The sequence below is a fragment of the Pantherophis guttatus genome, chromosome 2, assembly GCF_059756535.1.
Source record: "Pantherophis guttatus breed Tessera chromosome 2, ASM5975653v1, whole genome shotgun sequence".
Classification (NCBI taxonomy): domain Eukaryota; kingdom Metazoa; phylum Chordata; class Lepidosauria; order Squamata; family Colubridae; genus Pantherophis; species Pantherophis guttatus.
This window is the reverse complement of record NC_142064.1, coordinates 80,937,519-80,961,939: the sequence shown is the minus strand read 5'-3', so window position 1 is coordinate 80,961,939 and position 24,421 is coordinate 80,937,519. Positions and strand designations below refer to the sequence as shown.

The 24,421-nt window shown below is 39.9% G+C and overlaps 1 protein-coding gene across 15 annotated transcripts in view; it reads left to right on the top strand.

Moving 5' to 3' along the window:
- The window catches only part of ELAVL2 (ELAV like RNA binding protein 2), a 209,922-nt gene that overhangs the window by 110,521 nt on the left and 74,980 nt on the right, over positions 1-24,421 (top strand). For 8 of the 15 annotated variants that reach the window (XM_087886321.1, XM_087886316.1, XM_087886313.1 and 5 more), the window contains 2 exons: positions 15,789-15,879; positions 17,900-18,143. In XM_087886321.1, the coding sequence (XP_087742447.1) occupies positions 15,808-15,879; positions 17,900-18,143 (316 nt within the window). In that variant the 5' untranslated portion in view covers positions 15,789-15,807. The remainder of the gene's footprint in view (positions 1-15,788; positions 15,880-17,899; positions 18,144-24,421) is intronic. The other 7 variants (XM_087886322.1, XM_087886324.1, XM_087886325.1 and 4 more) reach the window with 2 other exon arrangements.

Genomic DNA, 24,421 nt, shown 5'->3' with positions numbered 1-24,421 from the left:
CAAGGTTCCTCTCTGTTATCCTAAGAATAAAATAGACATTTTCCTTGATTTGATCCTGTATTTTGTTTGTTTTGTTGTTTGTTGAAAATTTGCAATTTCTTATATTTTTTTTAAACTTTCTCTCTACTGCAGTTTTCTGAAATTTGCCAAGAAGCTAGGTGTGATTCAGTAGGTTAAATTTAGCTAAGTTCATTTGCGCTTCCCCAGTAGATCGTAATGTAACAGTACAGTACATGTTGGTGTAATTCGAGACAGAAATTTTATTGATAGAATTTAGATGTAAAACACAGAGATAATTTAATTATTTATCCAAAGCTAATGTTGAGATCCCGCTTGTACTGTAGCGATATGACTGAGGTGATCTCTCTCTTTTCTGGAGGTGTACTAATTATGAAATGCTATCATTTCATATGATCTCAAAGAATGTCCTTTATGTCTCCATTGTGATGGAGATATATTTACTTGGAATAAAAACACAAGCTGTTCTCAAAAGACTGTAGAAATTGTTGGTTTCAGTGGCTGTACTGAAGATGTGCAGAATATTTAAAACAGAATCACTCAGCATTTTTTAAATGCCCTAAATACAAAATGCCCTATTTTGAAAGTGTTGTTTTGAGTGGGAAATGGAGTATTATGAACATCTTAGAAGTGTTCTGAGCTCAAAACAATATGATGTACTCTACTTGGAACAAGCTACTCTAAGCATACCATGTTTCCCCCCAAATAAGACGGGGTCTTATATTAATTTTTGCTCCAAAATACACATTATGGCTTATTTTCTAGCTAGGTCTTAGTACTAAAGGCCTCTAATTGCTAACCATCTGAACAGGGGCTTATTTTTGGGGTAGGGCTTATATCCGGAAAAATCATGCTAGGTCTTATTTTCCAGTTGGGTCTTATTTTTGGGGAAACAGGGTAGTACATTACTAAAGTGCTTAAAACATCTTGTTTTGCATATGAAATAGCTGTTTCAAGTTGTAGAAGGGGCATTTTTCAGTTGAAACAGGGTGTTTTAAATTGAAACATAAACACTAAAAATTTCTCTGATGATTGGTTAAGGATCAAGCCTTTTGTTTTTAGAAAAGTATCACTTGAGTGGCATATGCAATTTATGTACAAGTAGTCCTTGACTTACAACAGTTCATTTAGTGACGAAACTTACAATGGCCCTGAAAAAAGTGACTTATGAGCATTTTTCACACCGATTACTGTTGCAGTATCTCCATAGTCAAGTGGTCAAAATCCAGACGCTTGGCAACTGACTCATATTTATGATGGTTGCAGTGTCCTGGAATCATGTAATCACCTTTGGCGACCTTCTGACAAGCAAAGTCAACAGGGAAGCCAGATTCACTTAACAATTGTATAACTGCAATGATTCACTTAACAACTGTGGCAAGAAAGCTCATAAAATGGGGGAAAAATTCATTTAACAAATGTCTCACTTAGAAACAAAAATTTTGATCTTCATTGTGGTTGTAGGTCAAGGACTACCTACATACATATGTATATTTTTCTCTTAAGTCGGACTTAGATAAATATCTAAATTTTATAAATTGGATTTAAATCTTGCCCAAAAATCTTGTTTTTCTTACATTTTAAATGTAAGTTGTGCTAAGTGATACTTTTGTTTTAGCAAGGTAGAAATATATATATATATATATTATCACAAAAAAACTCATTGAAATAAAGTGGATGCACATTCCTTTATAGAGTTGCAAAATCAATAGCAACTTTAATAGAGATTCATAAGCCTTGGCTAACTTTATTTCTGGACATTGCTATAAATCTTTTTCCAGATATATAGCATATACATGGAATGTCTTAGTATAGAAAGGAACTCACTAACCCTCATTCTTGATGTCAGCCTTTGGAAACTTGGAAGCAGAGTTAACCAGTCATTCAACCATTCAGTGTCATTAAATAATATTTTTGAAATGCAGCTTGGTCATTTGCACAGATGAAAATAAGCCTGGTGCTGGACATGACAGGACAAGGGAAGGGAAGGGATCTTGGAGGTCTTTTAGTCCCACCTCTTGCTCAAGCAGGAAACCCTATATCATTTCAGACAAATGGTTGTCCAATCTCTTCTTAAAAACTTCCAGTGTTGGAGAATTCACAACTTCTGGAGGCAAGTTGTTCTACCGGTTAATTGTTCTAACTGTCAGGAAATTTCTTCTTAGTTCTAGGTTGCTTCTCCTTGATTAGTTTCCACCCATTGCTTCTTGTCCTGCCTTCAGGTGCTTTGGAGAATAGTTTGACTCCTGCTTCTTTGTGGCAACCCCTGAGATATTGGAAGACTGCTATCATGTCACCTAGTCCTTCTTTTCATTAAGCTAGACATACCCAATTCCAGCAACCGTTCTTTATATGTTTTAGCCTCCAGTCCCCTAATCATCTTTGTTGCTCTTCTCTGCAATTTTTCTAGAGTCTCAACATCTTGGTATAAGGAGGAGAGTTCATCTGTATGTCACTGGGCACAGGAATCTGATACAAGTAGTCCTTGACTTACAACAATTTGTTTAGTGATCGTTCAAAGTTACAAGTTCAATGAAAAAACTATGTTATGATTGTTTTTCACACTTACGACTGTTACAGCCTCCCCATGGTCACGTGATCAAAATTTAGATGCATGGCAAATTGACTCATATTTATGATTGGTTGTAGTGGGTCATGTGACCACCTTTTTTGACCTGACAAGCGAAGTCAGTGGGGAAGCCAGATTCATTCAACAACCTTTGAGACTAATTTCACTGCAGTGATTCACTTAACCACTGTGACAGGGAAGGTCGTAAAATGGGGCAAAACTCACTTAACAGATGTCTTACTTAGCAACAAATAGTAGTAAACGATGTCTATATAATTTACTGTTGAATAACACTGTTGGCCTTTCCAATGAAAACAATAGTGGAGACTCTTTAAAATGAATCCTTGACATACTGATAGAAACCAGTAAACATATTTAAGGTGAAAGGGATTCAAGGAAATCTGTTTGATTGTCCAAGAAGGTAAGGTATAGAACAAGGTGGAAGATTCAAGGTGGATAATGCACATGGAGAAGAACTTCAGAAAGGAATAAATTGTTTTAAGTATTTGGGTAGATGTTAGATACCCCCAAGCCAAAACAGACTACATTTGAAGTGCTCCAAATTGACAGATTTAGAGACATGTCCTAAAAAGAGGAAAAAGGGCTTTGTCTTACCTGAAAGCCCGTTCTGAGGACGGAAGGACCAGTGGTCATGCATGGGTTAATGACCAGATCACGCTGATCGAGTCAGACAGGAGATAAGCTCCTCCTCCTGCTGCTTCCCAGCTTTCGGACGAGGAATGCGATGTCTGACGACGCGCCCGCCATCCTGAAACTAAAGAGAAATTAAGGAAAGTAGGAGTGCTTCGGACAAGCGGACTAGCGGATGAAGAGGTGGGAATGACCACTGGTCCTTCCGTCCTCAGAACGGGCTTTCAGGTAAGACAAAGCCCTTTCTAAGGAGGGGAAGGACCAGTGGTCATGCATGGGACATGCCAAAGCCCAAAACTATTGGGGGGGATCTGTCCGTGATGAATCTGGATGGTCCGCGCACACTTGCTGTAGCACTCGACGTCTAAATGCCGCCTCCGCTGAAGCAAAACGGTCTATCTTGTAATGGCGGATGAACGGTGTTGGGGACGTCCATGTGGCCGCCCGACAAACGTCTAGAAGAGACGCCTGGGTGGCCCAGGCCGCAGAAGTTGCTGCACTCCGAGTGGAGTGCGCTGTGATCCTCCTGGGGACTGGCATGGACAGGATCTCATAAGCTGAGGCGATAGTTGCCCTCAGCCACCGGCCTATGGTAGGTGAGGAGACCTTAAGGCCCAGGGAGGAAGGCTGAAAGGAAACGAAAAGGGCCTCAGACCTACGGAAGGAGGAAGTCCGCCGTATGTAAATGCGTAATGCCCGGCAAACATCCAGTGAGTGCCAAACCCGTTCCCTGGGGTGGGAGGGATGAGGACAAAAATCAGGGAGAATCAACTCCTGAGACCTGTGGAAGGGAGAGTTTATCTTCGGGATAAATGTAGGGTCCAAACGGAGAACTACCCTATCTGGATGGAATACACATAGGTCCTCCCTTGTAGACAGGGCCGCCAACTCAGATATGCGCCTAGCTGACGTAATGGCTATTAAAAAGGAGACCTTGTATGAAAGGAACCGAAGTCCCACCGTACGAAGGGGCTCAAATAGTAAGAGCATCCAAAACCTTGGATAGATTCCACGTGGGAAACCGGTGAACAGGTTGGGGTCTAAGGTTAGAGGCTTCCCTCAGGAAAAGTTGAATTAAAGGACGATGGGCGAGGGACTGCCTAGAACCCCAGCAAAGGATAGAAGACAAAGCAGCTACTTGCCTGCGTAAGGTGTTGGGGCCAAGCCCTGCATCCAACCCTTTCTGGAGGAAAACCAGTACCTGTTCGGTGGACGCTGATCGGGGTTCCAAACCTTGCGATGTGCACCATCTGCTGAAGGAATGCCAAGTCGCTCCGTAAATCCGTATCGTTGCTGGACGACAAGCAGCCAAGATGGTATCCACCACGTGTCCGGGCAAGTTGGTTCCAGTTAAAAGTTGCCGCTCAACCGCCAGGCGGTCAGTTGAAGCCAAGCGGTGTCCGGGTGACGAAGAGCTCCCTGGCGGAGAATCACATCGTCGGGAGGTAGATGCCAGGGAGGACGGACTGACAGAGCCTGGAGGTTGGCAAACCAAGGCCGACGCGGCCAATGAGGGGCGATCAGGATCAACTCCGCCCGTTCCTCCAGGAGCTTCTGAATGACTCTGGGTAGGAGGGGAAGGGGAGGGTAGGCGTAGAGGAGATCGTTTGGCCACGTGCAGTGAAGAGCATCTGTCGCCTCCGCCTGTGGATCCGGGAACCTGGAAAAGAACCTGATTGGCGATTCTTGTTCGTCGCGAACAGGTCTACTGCTGGAGATCCGAACAGATGAGTGATGCGCAGGAAAAGAGCCGGGTCCAGTTGCCATTCGCCATGGTCCATGGTTGACCGGCTCAACCAGTCCGCTTGCGTGTTGTTCAGTCCGGAGATATGAGATGCCCGAAGGGATCTCAAGTTGTCCTCCGCCCAGGCTCCCAACCTCTTGGCCTCCTCCATAAGTTGGCGAGAGCGGGTCCCCCCTAGGCGGTTTACATGAGCCTTGGCGGCTAGTTGTCTGTGCGGACAAGTACATGGCGGTCCTTGACCGTGTCTTTGAAGACTCGTAGGGCCAGATGAATGGGCCGGAGTTCTAACCAGTTTATGTTGTGAGCCCTGTCCTCTGAAGACCAGAACCCCTGGGCCATATGGGACTGGACATGGGCCCCCCAGCCTTGTAGACTGGCGTCGGTAGTCAGAATGATGGGGTCGGATTCCCTGAACTCCCTCCCCTTGAGAAGGGCTTGGGATGACCACCATCGGAGGGATTGAAGCACACTCGAGTTAAGGCGAACAAGTCTTTTAGAAGCCGAAATACGGGACTTTTGATACGGGAGAAGAAACCACTGCAGGGCTCTGCAGTGAAGACGGGCCCATGGCACGATGCCGATGCATGAGACCATCTTCCCCAAGAGTTGAGAAAGAGTCGCCAGGGATAAGGGAGATCCCTGAGCGACGGAACGGACCAGGGACCGCAGGCTGGCCAGACGCTCCTCAGAGAGGAAGACCCTGCTCTCAACCGTATCAATAACAGCCCCAAGGTGTTGAATGCGAGTGGTTGGTACAGTATGACTCTTGGTTTTATTGATGGAAAAACCATGAGCCGTCAAGACCTGGATGGTGGAGTCCAGATTTTGCCGTGCCCGGACCTCCAAGCTCGAGAGAATGAGAAGGTCATCCAAATAACATTGGATACGGACCGGTCGAGCTCGGAGGTGGGCCGCTATGGCGGCCATTAATTTGGTGAAAACTCGGGGAGCCGAGGAAAGGCCAAATGAAAGGGCACAGTACTGATAGTGGCGACCCGCATGACAAAACCTGAGAAATTTAGACTAAGCCAGATGGATAGGAACATGTAAGTATGCTTCAAGTCGATAGACAAGAGGAAGTCCCCTTTCCTAATGCCCTCCAGGATGGATTGGAGAGACTGCATCTTGAACCGCCGTTAGGGAATCCAGCGGTTCAAAGACTTGAGGTCTAGAATAGCTCTCCAGCCCTCCAAAGATTTCTGAACGATGAACAGACGAGAATAAAAACCCTGTCCATGCTGCTCCTGAGGAACAAGTTCAATGGCTCGAATATCTAGAAGATGTTGGATGGCTGTTGCCAGCAGGAGCCAATTCTGCCGATCCCTAGAAAGAGGGAATCGGAGAAACCTGTCGGGAGGGGTGGAGAGAAATTCCAGGGAGAGGCCCCACCTGACTGTCTCCCTGACCCAAGCGTCCGAGGAGGTGGACTCCCATTGGCTGGTGAAGAGAGCCAGGCGGCCCCCAATGGGAGGATCAGACGTGCAGTTAGCGGGACCTGTTATACGGGCACCCCCGGCCACCCCGGAAAGAACGCCTGGATTTCCTCTCTGATTCTGCGGGCCCTGGCGGTCTGGAGGTCGGAAGCGGGCCGGAAAGGACCTGGAAGAGCGAGCCCCCGAATAGGAATTGAAGGAACGAAACGAGGTAGAGGAATTCCGGTGCTCCGATCTTCTAGACACAGAGGGAAGGATATGTCACTTGTCTTTGGTCTCGACTAACAATGGTTCCAAGGGAGCCCCAAAAAGGGAAGGACCGTCAAATTTGGAAGTGGCCAAACACCACTTGTATTTGGCGTCCGCCTGCCAATTACGGAGCCATAACAAACGTCGAGAGGTCACAGAGGAACCAATCAACTTGGCCGTGAAACGGGACGAGTTAAGTGTCGCGTCCGCAGAAAATTCCAGGGCTGCCAGAATTTTGTTAATATCCTGATGGGATCTAGTGTCTGAGACTGGAAGTCTATGCTGTAATTGCTTTACCCACAGGATGGCAGCCCTGTTAAAAAATGATGATGCCAGAGAGGATTTGGCTGCCCAGGCTGAAGCCTGATGTGCCTTGACCAACGAATGTTCAAGGCGTTTATCCTCTGGCCGGAGGCTATCCTCGGGAGGTCAGCTAGATTGGAAGAAGAGGACAGAGCAGCTACAGGTGGGTCCACAGTAGGAATTTGGAGCAGGTTAGCCAATTCCGGGGCAAGATTATACATACGCCTATCCAATTGATTGGGGTTAGGCCCCGAGGCTGGACTTGCCCACTGTTTCTTTAATACTTCCCTGAACAATTTAGGTCCTGGGATTTCCTCCGTCTCTACCACTGGTTCTTCAAAAAGGGGAACTGAGGGATCAGTCTCTCTGGAAGAAGGTTGTGATGCACCCAGCCGGGTGTTCAGCTTAGCCTTATGTAAAAGAGAACGAAACAATTGTGGTTTAAACTATGAGTGTTCAATTAACAATTTTTTAAATTATAATGAATTATTTTTGAATTTGATTCTAAAGGAGCAATGGAGGGTGCGTCTGATCACTAGCAGATCGAGTCAGTAAGCTGGGAAGCAGCAGCAACAGGAGGAGCTTATCTCCTGTCTGACTCGATCGGCGTGATCTGGTCATTAACCCATGCATGACCACTGGTCCTTCCCCTCCTTAGAATGCCTGTAACTCAGTGGTGAAATCCAAATTTTTTTACTACCAATTCTGTGGGCGTGGCTTGGTGGGTGTGGCGCGAGAAGAATACTGCAAAATCCCCATTCCCATCCCACTCTGGGGCCAGCCAGAGGTGGCATTTGCCAGTTCACTGAACTACTCAAAATTTCCACTACCGGTTCTCCGAACTGTTCAAAATTTTCGCTACCGGTTCTCCAGAACCTGTCAGAACCTGCTGGATTTCAGCCCTGCTGTAACTCCTTGTAACGATATAGTAAAATGATGCAACTTCAGATTGGGATTATATAAATTTTCTCCGTGCGCCTGATTTGCAAGTACATTCTAGTGGAGATTCCTTCTTGAGCATACTAAGTTTTCCAAGCTTTGGCTATATGGTAGCCAGAAGGTATTCTTTGTCGAAACACCAAGTGAAACAATTTTTTTTCTCTGTTTAGTTTTAGTTGGCATCAAGCCTTGTGAATGTTTGGTGCCAGCTTATGATGTATCTGTTCACCCATAACTGTGGTTAAGTCTGTGCTGTTGTGCCTTCTGTTCTTTTTCCTCCCGATGTCCTGTGTTGTAGAACTTTAACATGGTTTATGGTTCTAAACATATGGTATATTAATTGTTTTATTTTTTTAATTTCATATTGTATTTATCTTTTTAAAATATGTTTTATTCTTTTTTGGGATTGTTCATCTATTGTCAATGGAGTAGAAATTTGTAGTAATGTGAGAATGGGCATATAAATCTATAATACAGTGAAATAAAAAGATACAGTGGGTTATAATTTCTTTATATTACTTTTGTAAGAGTGCATGAAAAAGCATTTGCCATCAGGTACAATAACAACAACAACCTGCCGCATAACACCCCGTACTTAACAGTTGTCGATAAGAAAGACAAAAAGTCTGAATAGTGAATATGGCAGTGCCTGGAGACAGCAGAATAGAAGAGAAAGAACTGGAGAAGATAACAAAATACAAAGACCTACAAACAGAAATAGAACAACTATGGCAAAGGCAAGCAAGGGTAGTACAAATAGTAATAGACGCCTTGGGTGTAATTCCAAAACAACTGGAGCATCGCTTGAACACCATTTTTGTTGTTGTCAGTTGCGAAGTCGTGTCCGACCTATCGCAACCCCATGGACAATGTTCCTCCAGGCCTTCCTGTCGTCTACCATCCTCTGGAGTCCATTTAAGATCACGCCTACTGCTTCAGTGACTCCATCCAGCCACCTCATTCTCTGTCGTCCCCTTCTTCTTTTGCCCTCAATCTTTCCCAGCATTAGGCTCTTCTCCAGTGAGTCCTTCCTTCTCATTAGGTGGCCAAAATATTTGAGTTTCATCTTCAGTGTCTGGCCTTCTAAAGAGCAGTCAGGGTTGATCTCCTCTAGGACTGACCGGTTTGATTGTCTTGCGGTCCAAGGGACTCGCAGGAGTCTTCTCCAGCACCATAGTTCAAAGGCCTCAATTCTTCGGCACTCAGCCTTTCTTATGGTCCAACTTTCACAGGCATACATTGCAACTCGGAAAACCATAGCCTTGACTATACGCACTCTTGACCATGAACACCATAGGCATTTACAAATTTGCCATCAGTCAATTGCAGAAGGCAGCTTTACTTGGAACAGCTTCTATCCTGTGATGATATCTGTAACACCAGATTTGCCTATCCCAGGTCCTTGGTAAGGACTCCATAGGTAGACAAAAATGCCAAACCCAGTCTGAACATCTGGCTGACTGTGCGATGATCAATAATAATAATAAAAAAAACCTAAAGGCTTAAAAACACTCCTCCGCATAATTCTTTTAAAAAGAGGCTCACAGAGAGGCTACTGCTGAGGATATGCTTTAGACATCCTGACAGAATGTTCAGGGTGAATTTAAGATTGTGAATAAAATCAAAGAAGAAATCACGAGGACAAAATGAATTAATTTATATTCTTAAATTACCATTACCATGCACCTTCCAGTTGAATTACCAATATGTAATCTGGTCACAGTTAAAAGGATTACATTTCTAGGTGCCCTAAATCAGTAATGAGTAGTCTTAGTAGCTGACTCCTTACTTTAGCAGGCTAGGGATTGAATTCAAAATTTTTCCCCTCTAAAGAATGTTTCTATCATGAAACATGTCTTAGAGCAGTGATAGAGAACCTTTTCGGCACGAATGCCAAAAAGGTCACGTTGAAACGTGTGCGTGCATGTGCGCTCATCGGGGCTGCGCTCCAGAAAAGCCGAACTTCCAGGTCATAGCGTGCATGCGTGCCCAATGATCAGCCGGCCAGCACGCATGAGCAGGCCGGTTTTCGGCACTGCCGTGCATGTAAAGGGGTTGCACTCTGGAAAAGCCGAACTTCTGGGTTCTGGTGTGCATGCGCACCCAACAATCAGCTGGCTGGCATGCATGTGCAGACTAGTTTTCAGCGCTGCCACGTACGCGAAGGACAGGTGATCATCGTACGTGCATGCACACCAGAAACCCAGAAGACAAACAGGCAAGGCAGCGCATGCTGGGCAACATGGCTTCACATGCCACTTTGGGCACACATGCCATAGATTCGCCATCTTGGTCTTAGAGTGTACATTACAGTTTTTACATCTAATGTTTCAAAGTGCAGAAAAATGTACTGTCTGTTATCAGCAGTAATATGTCCAAAATTCAACAGAGTTAAATCTCAGGTTGCTTTTCTGTGACTTCAAAACACATTGTGCAAGATGTTTGCTCCTGTAGTGATTTGTTACATAACTGTGGTACTGATAAATTTAAGCATAGGTAGAATGATCAAGAAAGTCGCATTTAACTCAAAAAGAAATGAGGGATTAATTGAAAAGTAGGGAGACATGCCCAACAATGGATGATCAATTAGAACAGAGCTGGCTGAGGAATTCTGGGAGTTGAAGTCCACAAGTCTGAAAGTTGACAAGGTTGGAGACCCCTGAATTAGAATGTATACAATAAATAGGTTTCAGGAAACCCAGGAATCATCAATATGATTCTACTCATGATTCTAATCAAGGATTTTGTTAGAAGAAAAATAAAATATTCCTCAAAGAGAACAAACAGTAACATAGACTTAACACAGGGAATTTAAAAAGTAAAAAAAAAAAAAAAAGTGCAAGGAAGCAGTTGCAAATAATATTAACATCTAGAACCTTAAAATATATTCAGTGAATGGAAACGAAAGCAATAATGTTGATCTCTTGGATTTTAAAGAAGACTTCAGAGAAATCTCTGGTTCTGTTTTCATTCCGGATCTTACAGGGTAGGAAAGAATAGTAAGAAGACAGCCTGAGGGAAATACTGAATAAAATTGGACTAAACTGAGGTAGTAATAATGAAAAGAGATCCTCTTTCTGGATCTTGCTAACAAATTGTTCGCAATTCACCAAGTCTAAATGGTACCCTTCTGAAATTTCTTAATTAAAAAGTGAGAAAACTTTCTTCCCAATGCAATGAAGGTTTTTTTATTAGAGAAATGAGGATTTCCCTATATAAATGCTGATTTTAAAATGGAGATATGCAGGTATTGTAAAACACTAGCTTTTCCAATTATAGCACATACTGTATATAACATGTCTTGTTGAAGAATGCAGAAGAAACATGTGCTTCTGCAAATGTAAGGCTTGCTTAAGTAATTTTTAAAAAATATTCTTTGAATATGGCAGCATGCAGTGAATAAAAATAATGTCCTCTAGTCATTTATTTATCTGGATTTTTCAAAAGGGCTTTGGTTATTGCTTTTCAAGAATTGTTGAAAAATGCTGGTAGCCAAGGGCAACAGGTGATGGTATTCTTAACTGAATTCTAATTGTTTAACAGAAAATAAAGGTGGAATAACTACAGTTTTATAAAAGATTATAAACAGCAACTTGTTACTGGGATTGCTGTTTGATAAATGACTTTGTGTTAGATTGAGCAATAAGGGGTTCAAATCTGCTAATGTTCTCAAATATATAGAGGGGAGGAATGAGGAGGAAACAAACAAAGCAACGGTTTTGAAAGTTTTCCAAGGACATATATAAATAGATGTTTATTGATGTGAAAAACAAATCTTAATGGTAAGGGCTGTTGATGACTGACTTGAAATGTTTTGTAGCATATCTCTGTGAAACAGCCACTCAGTGTTTAGTGACTGAAGACATTTTAGTTCCATATGGGGAATCATTAAAAATAAAAAGTCATTTATTGCAAATGAAACTGTTATCTACATTAAAATGCATATAACACCCACCTTTGCAATGCAGTATGTTCCTCTCATACCTCAAAGGATAGTGTAGAGCTGGAAAATATATTGAAATGGAGAATCAGATTTATTAAGGCGCTTAAGTCACTTTTGCATGCTAAAAAGGATTACAGTGTTTGAGATTCTAAGTTAGAAGAGGAAATGGCAAATAGAAAGTGAAATGACACATGAGAGAAATGTGGATAAAATTACTATGTAGAGGATGAATATCTTTCTAAAAAAACATTAAAATATGGAGATACCCAATGCAACGTAATGGTAAAGATTGCTGTTTCACAGCATATTTGTGGCCTGTGAATTTCTCAAAACTGGGCATAGTATCTATGATAGAATATTGTGCTGAAATTTTTGGTCTAATCATGCATACCTATATATGAAACCAGACATTGTTTTCCATTTCTGATTTATGGTGATTATGATGATAGTGATAAACCCCAGCATTCTTGTAGTCCTACATACATGTTCTTGGTAGCTATTATAAGTTTGCCAGTATTCATAGCCATTGTAAGGCTGACATGTTTGATCCAACTTGCTTAGTATTATATATAATTTTCCTGGATTTCTAACCTGTTTTTTAGCCACATCTGCACATATTAAGGATTCAGTTTTTCTGCTGGAAGTATGAGCTTTACCCCTGAGCTTCAACAATGCAGATAAATGAAATATATTACAAGTTGAAGACTTACCAATCATAAATTAACTTTGACTCTGGTGGGTCTTTTAATGCTGACTTGAAGATTAATGTGCCTTTAAGTTTTGAATTTCATTTTGTTTAGGTGCCTCAAGCAAATACACAGATATATAAAATGGTCAGAAACTGCATAAGATTTAGATTATTGTCTAGTTTATTTATTTATTGGGTTGATATCCAGGAGTTCAAGGTTTCCTAAATAGAGCTTCTTTAGTTTGGGCTAAGAGCGAGTCCTGAGTCTCACTCTTAATCCAAAACCTTAGTTTGTATGCTAGTTGCAAAATATTTAATTTGGTTTTTATTTATGAGAGTGGTTATAGTATTAATTTCCTATCCAGTTAAATTTCTATTTGGATAAAATCCATCCTTCCCTACTTTGGTACTAAAGCTTTTATAAATAGGATGATAAAGTTGATATTATAGATGTTTTCAAATACTAAAATATATCACCCAAATGACAGTGCCAGCTTTTCTTCTTCTCTATCTCGGAAATCCTACCAAATCCCCATTTCTACCATTCTGAACAAAACTATATATATATTTTTAGAATTCTTGACTTTGCCTAACATGTTATTGTATTTCTACTATAGTTCTAATATATTTTTGTTTCCTAAATGTTTATCAGATTTCAAAGGGAGAGTTAACAGTTTGTGATCCAGGTTTCCAGGATGTAAGAAGTAACTGTCATGCTGATTTCAAGAAGAAATCTTTATTTGGTGTTGGCATTTTTATCCTTTCTTTTATAGATGTTGGGTATATCTCCCATTTTCTCCCAACTATATATTCCAGTTCAGTAACTACAGTCAAATTTAAACTCTTTAGTTCTTAGTTAGTTGCGTGTCTGTGTGTGTTTGTGTAATGATTAGTTGTGAAAGAATGTATTTTTTGAAAGCAGCTAATTGCCCAGATGTATTTTTTTTAGTCTTAAGTTATAACTAGTGTTGCTTCTATGCATATTGACAGAATTTAAGATTAGGCCTATTAATGTTTTGCATTCTCTTCTGTTGTTCTAGGAAACTTTCCCTGCAGTTTTTCAAGGATTAGGCTTTCTTTAAAAAGGGAGCATGCTTAAAGAACCATGCTGCTTTTCAAGTATATTATATTTACATTTAAAGGAAAGAATTATATGGCACCAACGTAACAGAAGGTGTTGCAAATTGGTCTAATGCAGAATCTTACCAATATTTATTGGTATTTTTCCAATTATAAAAGCTTGCTTTCTTTTTCTTCCATAGTGAATCATGTGAACTATTTTTAATCTTCTGCCCTCCCCCCCCCCTGGTTAATTATTAGTGGATTTTACCGGGGTAACATAGGTATAATCAGGGGTGGTATTCACTTACCTTTGCTACTGGTTCGCAAATGTGAGGGCCTTCCACACATGCGCAGAGCGTCAAAAACGGGACATGATCCTGCTTCCGGTTTACTTGAACCGGATAGAACTGGCTGAATACCACCACTGGGTATAACCCTGGTTTGATGTGATGTTTCAGTCACCATGCTAGAAACTGGGAGACTCTGAGTTATAATCCTGTAGTGGGCACAAAGCCAGATGGGTGCCCTTTCGCCAGTCACACACACTCAGGCCTGGGAAAGAAGCAATGGCAAATCACTTCCCAAAAATCTTTGCCAAGAAATATCCAGGAACTTGCCCAGGCAGTCACCAGGAGTCAAAAACTGACTTGAAAGCCACAAAACAAAACTGATTGACATTCTTAATGAGATAAAATACTCGGCAGTTGATTACCCATTTATGTCTTTGAACTGCTATGATGTGCTAAATCTAAACTTTTCTTGCTGTAACACTGAGGCCCATGTTGACAAAGAAAATTGGCAATAACTTTTACTTCTTTGGAGGAATGAGAGGACGTGATGATACAGATATATTGACCAGATAATATCGCCAATGATAGAACACAAAATGTACTGCTGTTTTATTAGAGTTTGTCAAGGTATTATACAGTCAACTAATAAATTCAATTTTGGTTGGAATGTATTCCATTTCATGCTGGATTTTTCTCAGTTTATCTAATTCATATTCTACGTGGAACTTCTGTCCTTAGAGATTCACTGTTTTACAGTAGTGTGTATGCATTTCTGCATTTAGAAGGGGTGAAAAAAAACCCTTTTGCTAATATCTAACTGCTTGAATGAATCAGTATGTAGTTCTGTTGCAAGTAATGCTTTAATTTTAAAATAAATTTGCAATGGAAGTAAACATTATTCAAACTTTGGATCTGGCAGATTTTGTTTTGGCCAAAGAAAATGGGTAATATTTTTTGGGTGGATCCATAAGAAGGCCTGTCTTAATCAGTCATTTTATTTCTTCCTACAAATAACCTACTTATTATAAATAACCATATAAATTTATAAAACCATCAAATGAGCCATGTGAATTTAAGGTGTGGCCCAGTGACTGGTTTTCAGAACAATGGTGCCTCAGAAACCTCAGGGAATTAACATAGATATCAGTGTTAGCTTTCCATCTTACAAGGTTATGTTAAAATCATGACATGTTATGTAAGTGGCATGCTGATGCATTAGTCCCTTTCTAGCTGTGCAAAATTCAGATGTCTGGTTTTATAATTTGTGTGGGACAGCATATTATTGAAGACGTTTCTATATTTTATCAGCTCAATTATTTCAGTAATACTGCTTGAGTCTTTAAACTTTGTCTGTAAATAAATACTGAATTAAACTTTCAGTTGCAACATCAATTGAATTCATACAATCAATGATATTTATGGCATAACTGTGCAAACAGGTTAGTCTACAGAGCTGGACAGCAATTGATGTAATCTCACAAACTTCATAAAAGGTTACTATGAAAGCAATCTCTGGCACAAAAAATTAAATAATCCAGCTGTATATTTTTGCCATTATTTCTACCTCACCCAACCGATTTGTTTTTCAGCACCAGATCTTTGTTTAGCTGAGATAGAGTTCTTGTAGCCATATGTCAGTATATAGGTTTAAAGATGGATGCAAAGTAATTAGTTTGTTCTGCTCTTTTAAACCCGGCTTCTAAAAATATCTTAATTCCTGAAAGAAAAAGACTTTGAATGAATTTGAAAAGATTAGATTGGAATTGCCTGAAATTCTATTAAGCCACACTGCATGGACGTGCTGGGAATATCAATACAATTAATGTAAATTTGTACGAACTGATTTGTTGCATTATCTTGCTAATCTAACATATGGTACTTTTTGTGTCCATATTGCAGACGGCAACTCCAAACTAACATGGCAGTCAGACTGTGTGATGTGGCTTCTCTGCTTAGAAGTGGTTCGTGGGCAGCAGAGCCTTGGACTGGGGTCTGTGGGATTTTTCTTAAATTCTGTAGGCTATTATTAACATGTTGCACTAGTGCTGAGGCCATACCAAACACTTTAAATTATATTTGAATTAATTTTGTACGCTCTCTTACAAGTTCTGGCATAGCTATTAGACTATATTCTGGCTTGGGGCAAGGTTCATGGCATACTTGAAACTTGTAAATATAGATACAACTTTTTCTAATGCTACCTTTCTTCATAATAACTTGAGTTTTGCTCCAGTACAATTTTCTAATAAAAAGAACAGAGTTTGTATTAAATCTGCTTTGGTATGGTCTGAATGCTGAATAACCATAACTCTGGAAATGACTTTACATTGTGTATTTTTTTGGTTACTAAAGAAATTATAGAGTTCCATTTGAATCATAAATTTTCTTGGCTGGAAATAAAAAACTAAAATTCAAAGCTGCTGAAAAACCTATTTTTCCAACAGGTGAAAACTTTATTTACGGATAGGGTATATTTCTTTAAAAGATAGAATATTGGTATGTTTTATTTTGAGTAGCAGATGGTTCTGTAACTGAGACACCGTAATTTCAGATTATATAGGGTATTACAGCTGTTCATTTGAATGTTGCTTTAGGATTTCATTCTTGCCATCTAAGCACAAAAATAAATATGCAGATATGTGAAGATGGTTAGTTATCCTTTAAGAAAAGATCAGTTTAATAATGCTTAAAATAACTTTCTAGAAAGCTTCAGTCTGCAATATTGTGGCCCATATGTTCTGCATGATACAGTAGGAACATTTGAATAACAAACTGCTTAAAATATCCTTGGATAGTTTGTACACGAACAATTCAGTTCTGTTTTGAAATCAGAGGAAAGAGGTTCATAAGGGAGCATATGTTAGAGGAACTGAAAGGAGTGTTCATTAGAAGATATTTGGACCTCTTAAAACAAACATTGAAGGCATGCCTCATTATCCCGGAATTGGTCATTCTCGGGTTGATAGCTCATAATCTCCTACCTTCCCTTTTTCAAGGGTAATATTTATAATTTCCAAGTATTGTTGTTCCATTTTTTTTTACCGAGATAATAATTTGGACTTTATTAAACTACCTAAGATTGAAAATAATGGATTATCAAAAGGCCAGCTGAGGAGAATATGAGGCTGAGTTCCTTCTTGAAGCAATATTATGGGCACACTAAACTAGTTCTTGACTTCTAAAATGAGTTCTGTCTTTTCAGATTTGATTAAAATTTAAATTCCATTCTTATCTGGAAATAATAGCTAATAGGTTTTCTACAGTAGCATTCCTAAAATAAAAGTTTTTCTATATTTAGGAAAGCTCTTGCTTCAAATGACAAAATCTTTTACGCTTCTGTCAATAACTTCAGTTTTCTATTAGCTCACTTTAACTGAAGACATAGTTATACAGGTCTGAATTCACTGCTTTGGGGGGCACTGCGAGAAGCAATAGAGGTCAAAAGTAGTTGATAATAATTGGTGATGAAGCAAGGAAGTGTTCATGTGGTTATTCCAGCATTTGGTACTTCTTAATCCTTGTCAATCACAAAGTTTGGAAGAGAAAACTCTTATTTTGCCAGCAATATAACTAATGTGGCCAATCCAGTTTAATATTTGAAAAGTAACCAAAACAGTACATTTGTTTTTAATAATGTCTTTTATGAAGTCTACTATTGATTGTCATTGTCAGTTCATCATTTGCAATAATTATTGAAAGCTTTATGAGACATTTATTTGAACAGCGTTGAAACTTTATCAGAATTTAATACTTAACCAGTTATTTCTTGGGGTTTACTGAATTAGCTTTGGCTTAGAAAAAACGTTTCAGTAAACCTTTGTAGCTTTATTTTTTCTAAATCGGCTTTATTGTGAGAGAATTACAACAGCTTTGTTTTTATTATAGAACGATAATTGCAGTCTTGACAATTGGGCACTCTTGCATAATGTCAAAGCTTTAAATTCATAGCTAGAATCACTAATAGATGGTGAAATATGAATTCTGACAGTTCCTATTTTCTCTGTTTTTAGCAGGTAATTGCTGCCATGGAAACACAACTGTCTAATGGGCCAACTTGCAATAACACAGCCAATGGCCCTACTACCATAAACAACAACTGCTCATCACCAGTTGATTCTGGGAACACAGAGGACAGCAAAACCAATTTAATAGTCAACTATCTCCCTCAGAATATGACACAAGAAGAGCTCAAAAGTCTGTTTGGGAGCATTGGTGAAATAGAATCCTGCAAACTTGTAAGGGACAAAATCACAGGTATGTAAACAACAGGCGTTTGCAATTTTACATAATATATGCCCTCTATTGAACATTTCTAATAGCATTACTTGTGAATGGCAGAACAGTGTCACATTCCCTTAGAAGATGGATTAATATCTCTTGTGAGCTACAATATGAGAAATGAGCTTAAAAATATATTCAAAAAATAGTTGTATGGGCTGACAGTGTCTTTTGCATAAAATTACTTAGTTGCAAAGACAACATGCTATTTGTCTGCTTCTTAAAGGAATAGGAAATAAAGGCGTATAAAATTGCCTGCATATAGATGATTTTTTATATAGTTGAGGTGAATTGGTTAAGAAGACATTTCATTTATTTACTAAATTTACATGCCACCCACGTCTCTATACTGGTTGATTATCTTCCATCTTTGTCAGCATTGTTAAATTAAATTTGCTACACAAAAAGATAACAGCAATTGAACTTGTAACATTTAGACCCAGACAAAATTTAGACATCCTCCTCCCTGACACCCCCCCCCCCAATAATGGATAAATACATTTTCTTTGAAGTTGTGTTGATGAGATAGTAATGACATCATTATGCAGATTGATGCACATTACACATTACGTAATTTGTGTAATGATGTCATTACACAAATGTTGTAAATTGTGAATGACATAATTTGCATTTTAATGTGCATTTGGGAGTAACAGATGCTCCCAGCCTCTTAGATATTTGAACATTGTTATGTCAGCCCTAATCCTTCTTTTCATTAAACTAGGCATACCCAATTCCTGCAACCGGTTTTCATTATAGTTTCATAGGCCTCCAATCCCCTAACCATCTTTGTCGGTTTTCTCTGTACTCTTTCCAGAGTCTCAATTTTTTTTTATATTGTGGTGACCAAAACTGGATGCAGTTTTCCAAGTGTAGCCTTATAAAGTGGTACTAAACACTTCATGTGATCTTGATTCTATACCTTTGTTAATGCAGCTTAGGATCGTGTTGGTTTTTTGGACAGCTGCAGCAAACTGCTGGCTCATATTTAAGTGATTTTTTTTTTTAATTTGATTTATATGCCGCCCTTCTCCGGAGACTCAGGGCGGCTTACAATGCGTTAAGCAATAGCCTTCATACTTTTGTATATTTTTATACAAAGTCAGCTTATTGCCCCCACAAACTGGGTCCTCATTTTACCTACCTTAGAAAGGATGGAAGGCTGAGTCAACCTTGAGCCTTGGAGAGATTCGAACCAGCAGTAATTGCAGGCAGCTGTGTTAATAACAGTGTGCTTAGACCACTGTACCATCAAGGCTCTTGTCCACTAGGACTCAAAGATCCTTCTAACAGTTACTACTATGGAGTCAGATACCACCTATTCTATACCTTTGCATTTGGTTTTTCTCGCCTAAATGTAGAACTTTACTTTTTTCCCCATTGAATTTCATTTTGTTAGATAGGACCCAGTGTTCAAATTGTCAAGATCTTGAGCCTATCTGAGAGACTCAGTCCTGAGAGTCACGTCCTGAGAGGAGACACAGCCCGGGCCATCAAATCAGCATTGTACGATTAGTTTTTGATATCAAGCATTCCCTATCCAGTCTAAACTAATAGTATCTATAACATGATTGTTCCCTTTTACTATAATAGCTAAGCTGGAAAAATGGGAGAAAAAGCAATCTAGTTAAAAGCCGCAAATCAATACTGTAATACTCTTTAATATACTGTAAGGGACATCACTGAAAGTTTTGTTTGTACATTTTGATTTGAGCTCTGAATGGTCAATACTTCATCACTGGAAAAATTGAAATATTTTGCGTACTCCTACTGCAATATCTCTGTTAGTTGCTATCCCTCCCTCCCTTTCACTTTTAACTTTATTCTGGACATACGTTTAGGTTGTTCATGTGATTTCATATTGTGAAATCCACGAATTCTTAAGCCTCCAAATCCTACATAATCTCTTTTCTATCAAATTCTCTGTGTGGTTTCCAGTTGGCCATAGTTTACCATTGTTGTACTGTTCATCTGGGTCATTTTCTCAAATTTTGAATGTTGTGTTTCAGAGTAACAAGGAGTAAGATACCTCTCTTAGCTTCAGTGTTCTGAATTTGCAGAATTTTCTTGGCACCTTCTAGAACTGCATTTCATTTTGTCCAGTATTTATTCTCACTCATTTCCACATTGGAATCTTGGCGAGACAATACTTTGGTTTTATTTTATTTTTTATTTTGGCAAATCTCCTGAAATTTCAGACTCAAGAGTCAATCTAGGAATCTGATACGTTGCAAAAATCTAATACTTCATAAATCATACACTTTATAATTGAAAATTGGCTTGAATAAACTGGTGGCTTTTCTAATTAGGTGATGCTTTAAAAGCATTGTTTTGTTTAAGTCTAGAAATAATGCAAATCTGTTTGCCCACTCCATTTCATTCTGGCCTAAATCCCTTGCTTTAATATGATGATACGGATTTCTCTCTTAATAATTAAAGTTTTTAATATAGTGATGTTGACCTTGTGTTACCCATTCAAAATAGGAGGTCAGGCAATACATAACATAGAGCAGAAAATAGAACAAAGACCCTAGAGCAATTGAATTTGTTCCTACATAATTTGCTTGTTCTTTATTTGTTTACCTTCCAATTGAAGGTGACAAATAGACAGGAAAGTTTTAGTATGATATAGATTTACTTGTAATGCTTTAAATGTTTAAAGGCACTTAAACATTTAACTTTCCACCCTTCTGTGGACTCATTCGTAACTAAGACATAATGTTGAAGACATTGTGTGAAGACATAAATGTTTAAAAGATGCCCCAAATAAAATGCTGCTGCCATTCAAATACCAGAGTAGATAAAAAAGGATTTCAGACATACTGCTATCATACACAGGACCCAGTCCCAATAATCACCATAAAGTAGCAAAAATGATCAGATATAGATGATCAGATATTGTCTGCACATTTTACATGAAATATACAGGTAATCCTCAATGTACGACCACAATTGAGACGAAATTTCCGTTGCTAAGCGAGACAGTGAGTTGTGCCCCAGTTTTATGACATTTCTTGCCATGGTTGTTAAGTGAATAACGGCAGTTGTTAAGTTACTATTAACAACTACTATTAATTCAATTTGTATGCCGCCCCTCTCCGAAGATTCAGCACAGCTCACAATGCATTTAAAATCATTATAAAAAACATTTAAACATTAAAAACATTAAAAACATTAAAACTCATTCACACCATTCATAGCCGGATCTCGCTGGATCGTAAGAGGAAGATCAACGGCCCCCAGGCCTGCCGGAAAAGCCAGGTCTTCACCGCTTTTCGGAAGGCCGATAGGGTGGGGATGGTCCGGACCTCAGGAGGTAACTGGTTCCAGAGAGCTGGGGCAGCCACAGAGAAGGCCCTCCCCCGCGGGCCCCCCCAGCCGGCATTGTTTAGCTGACGAGATCCGGAGGAGACCAACTCTGTGGGATCTTACCGGTCGTTGGGAGTTATGCGGTAGAAGGCGGTTCTAACACGGTTGTTAAGCATTGACTTTGCTTGTCAGAGGGTCTCAAAAAGTGATCACATGACTCTAGGACACTGCATCCTGTTCGAACCAGTTCCCAACCGTCCTGAATTTTCATCACGTGACCACAAGGATGCTGCAATGGTTGCAATTGTGAAAAACAGCCATTAGCCACTTTTTTCAGTGCCGTTGTAACTTTGAATGAGGACCACCTGTATTGATACTTTAATTGCCTGGCTTTCTGTCTTGTCCCATGGTTTTCAATGAGGAAAACCCCATTTTTTTCCTAGCTCGCCTTGTGTACTGCTATGCATTACACCAAGGAAGTTGGACTGAGAACCTAATAAAGACTGGTTAATCTGACCATCCATTGGTTAGAACAAAGGTTCTTTCTCTTATCAGCTTTATTTTTCATCCCAATGTTCATTTTATTTTTACCTGGCTTAAGGTAAATAATGAAACCCTCATAGTTTCAACTTCAAACTGTTTACCCTGGACCTCACTCCCTTCTTAAGAGGTCCGTAAAGGGGATGTGCATAAGCGCACCAGCGTACCTACCGTACTTGTCTTACTGTCCCCATTTATTTAGGGACTTCCTTTGTTTATGTTTATGCTCATACCTGTACTTGTCATCTTGTACATATTTGACAAACAAATAAAATAAATGTCTGGTACCTGCTAAATTACAAGTTAAATCTGCACAATCTTGGATGGAAGTCGCCTGTATGTATGCGAGGCAGGCAATCCATAGTGAGGTATAAAAAGTGTCATTCCAGAGATACCATGTTTTATGCATTGTATTTCTATGCCAAACTGTTCGCTATGTTGCATGACCACGTTCTGTCTGGTTTAATTTTTCAGAGATCCCCCGCACTTGAGTTTTAGACTAAATTTTGCAAGGCTAAAAGGGTCTAAGGGTCTGAATCTGATATATTTTTTAGTCTTTAAAGTCTCTTCTCTTCTTGCCCCCTTTTTATTTTATTTCTTAAATGCTATTTACAATTTTAAATAGAAAGTAAACAGGTCAAGCTTCTGGTGATTATATGAACATATTCATGTTGTTTTCTTGACAATAGTATGGAAATTAAAGCTATTTCTCAAACATGGCAGGCGGAAAAAAGAGGACTTTGAAATCTACACTGGATTGCTGGCTTGTTTCTGCATATAGCTACTTCTTGTCTATTTAGACCTTACCTTCTAAAATGGGCTTTTTTTTTCTTTCTTCTCTGCAAAATAAGTTCAGACCGGTGCTTTGAGTTTTATTTCTTTTTACAGAGAGGTAATTTTGTTCTTTAGATGCACAATTTTCTTTGCTTTCTTTCACTTCATTTAGAGTCATGTTGAGCTCTTAATTGTACCTTTATTTCAGAAATGAACTCTAAATCGGGGCATGGAATTCGCTTAAGTGATGGTTTAAATAGGTAAACAGTTGGGTCAGCAGAATGAAAGCGTAGCAGAGCCTTCTTTTGAAATCCCATTTTTTTTAAAAGGTAGAATATCTTATTCTGCTTTGGATAACTTTCTTCCCTACCTTGACTAGGTAGATTGCATGTGTGAGTAGCCAAATTCTTTTATCTGGACTATTTTCTGTCACGTTCGAGACTTTCTTACAGCACTGAGGCAGCACTGATTGACTTATTAACCTTTGGCAGGTGCAGGATAGAAGTAGCACATCCATCCTGGCCTTCCTTGACCTCTTTGCATCAGTTATGGTATTCTTCTGGACTGGCTCAGAAGGTTAAGTGGAGGACACATGGTGCTGCAGTGGTTTTCCTTCTTCCTTCAGTTCTTATCAGTATTGGTTGGTGTGGAGTAATTATGCCTGAGGCCTCTGCTTTACAAGATTCCTCAGGTCTCTTTCTTTCCTTATTTCTGTTTAACATCTATATAAATCTCTGAAGCTTTATCCATTTGACCTGGGGCAACACATCATCAGTATACATAGGTGTGCATCTCTGCCCTAGACTGACTCAGTTCAAAATTTTTTACTACCGGTTCTGTGGGTGTGGCTTGGTGGGTATGGCATGGCTTGGTGAGCATGGCTTGGTGGGCGTGGCAGAGGAAGGATGCTGTTAAATCTCCATTCTCTCCCCCTCCAGGGGAAGGATACTACAAAATCCCCATTTCCTACCAATCAGCTGTGACTTGGGAGGTAGAGAATAGATGGGGGCGGAGCCAGTCAGAATTTTTACTATCGGTTCTCCGAACTACTCAAAATTTCCGCTACCGGTTCTCCAGAACTGGTCAGAACCTGCTGAAACCCACCTCTGGACTGACCCATGTTGTTGAGGTTCTGCCTAGATATCTGGAGCCTGTGGGGATCGGGATGGGAAAGAACAGACTTCAACTTTACCTTGGTAAGATTTGATCGCTCTTGAATTTTGACCACCCACCGCATCCAATGAGTTTTCATCTTTATCTCTAACACTCCAAAGTTGGTGCCAAATGTGGGATACTTCTTTGTTCACAGCTCCTGCTTGAAAAACATGGGTCTTTACATGGGTTCATCTTTTGTACCAGTTGTGCCCATTTCTGGATGGGGGGGGCAATGGTGGGTTCCCCCCGGTTCACGCAAACCGGTAGTGGCGGCAGCAGGAGGCTCCACCCACCTGCTCGGACATCATCACAGACGCTCTGCTCGTGTGCAGAAGGCCCACACGCAAACGAAGCGAGCACGCTCCCAGTTCCGAACCGGTAGCGAAGGTAAGAGGAACCCACTACTGATGTGGGGGGGCACTACCCTTGATTACTCATGCCCTAGTCACCACCTATCTGGATTACTGTGGTGTGCT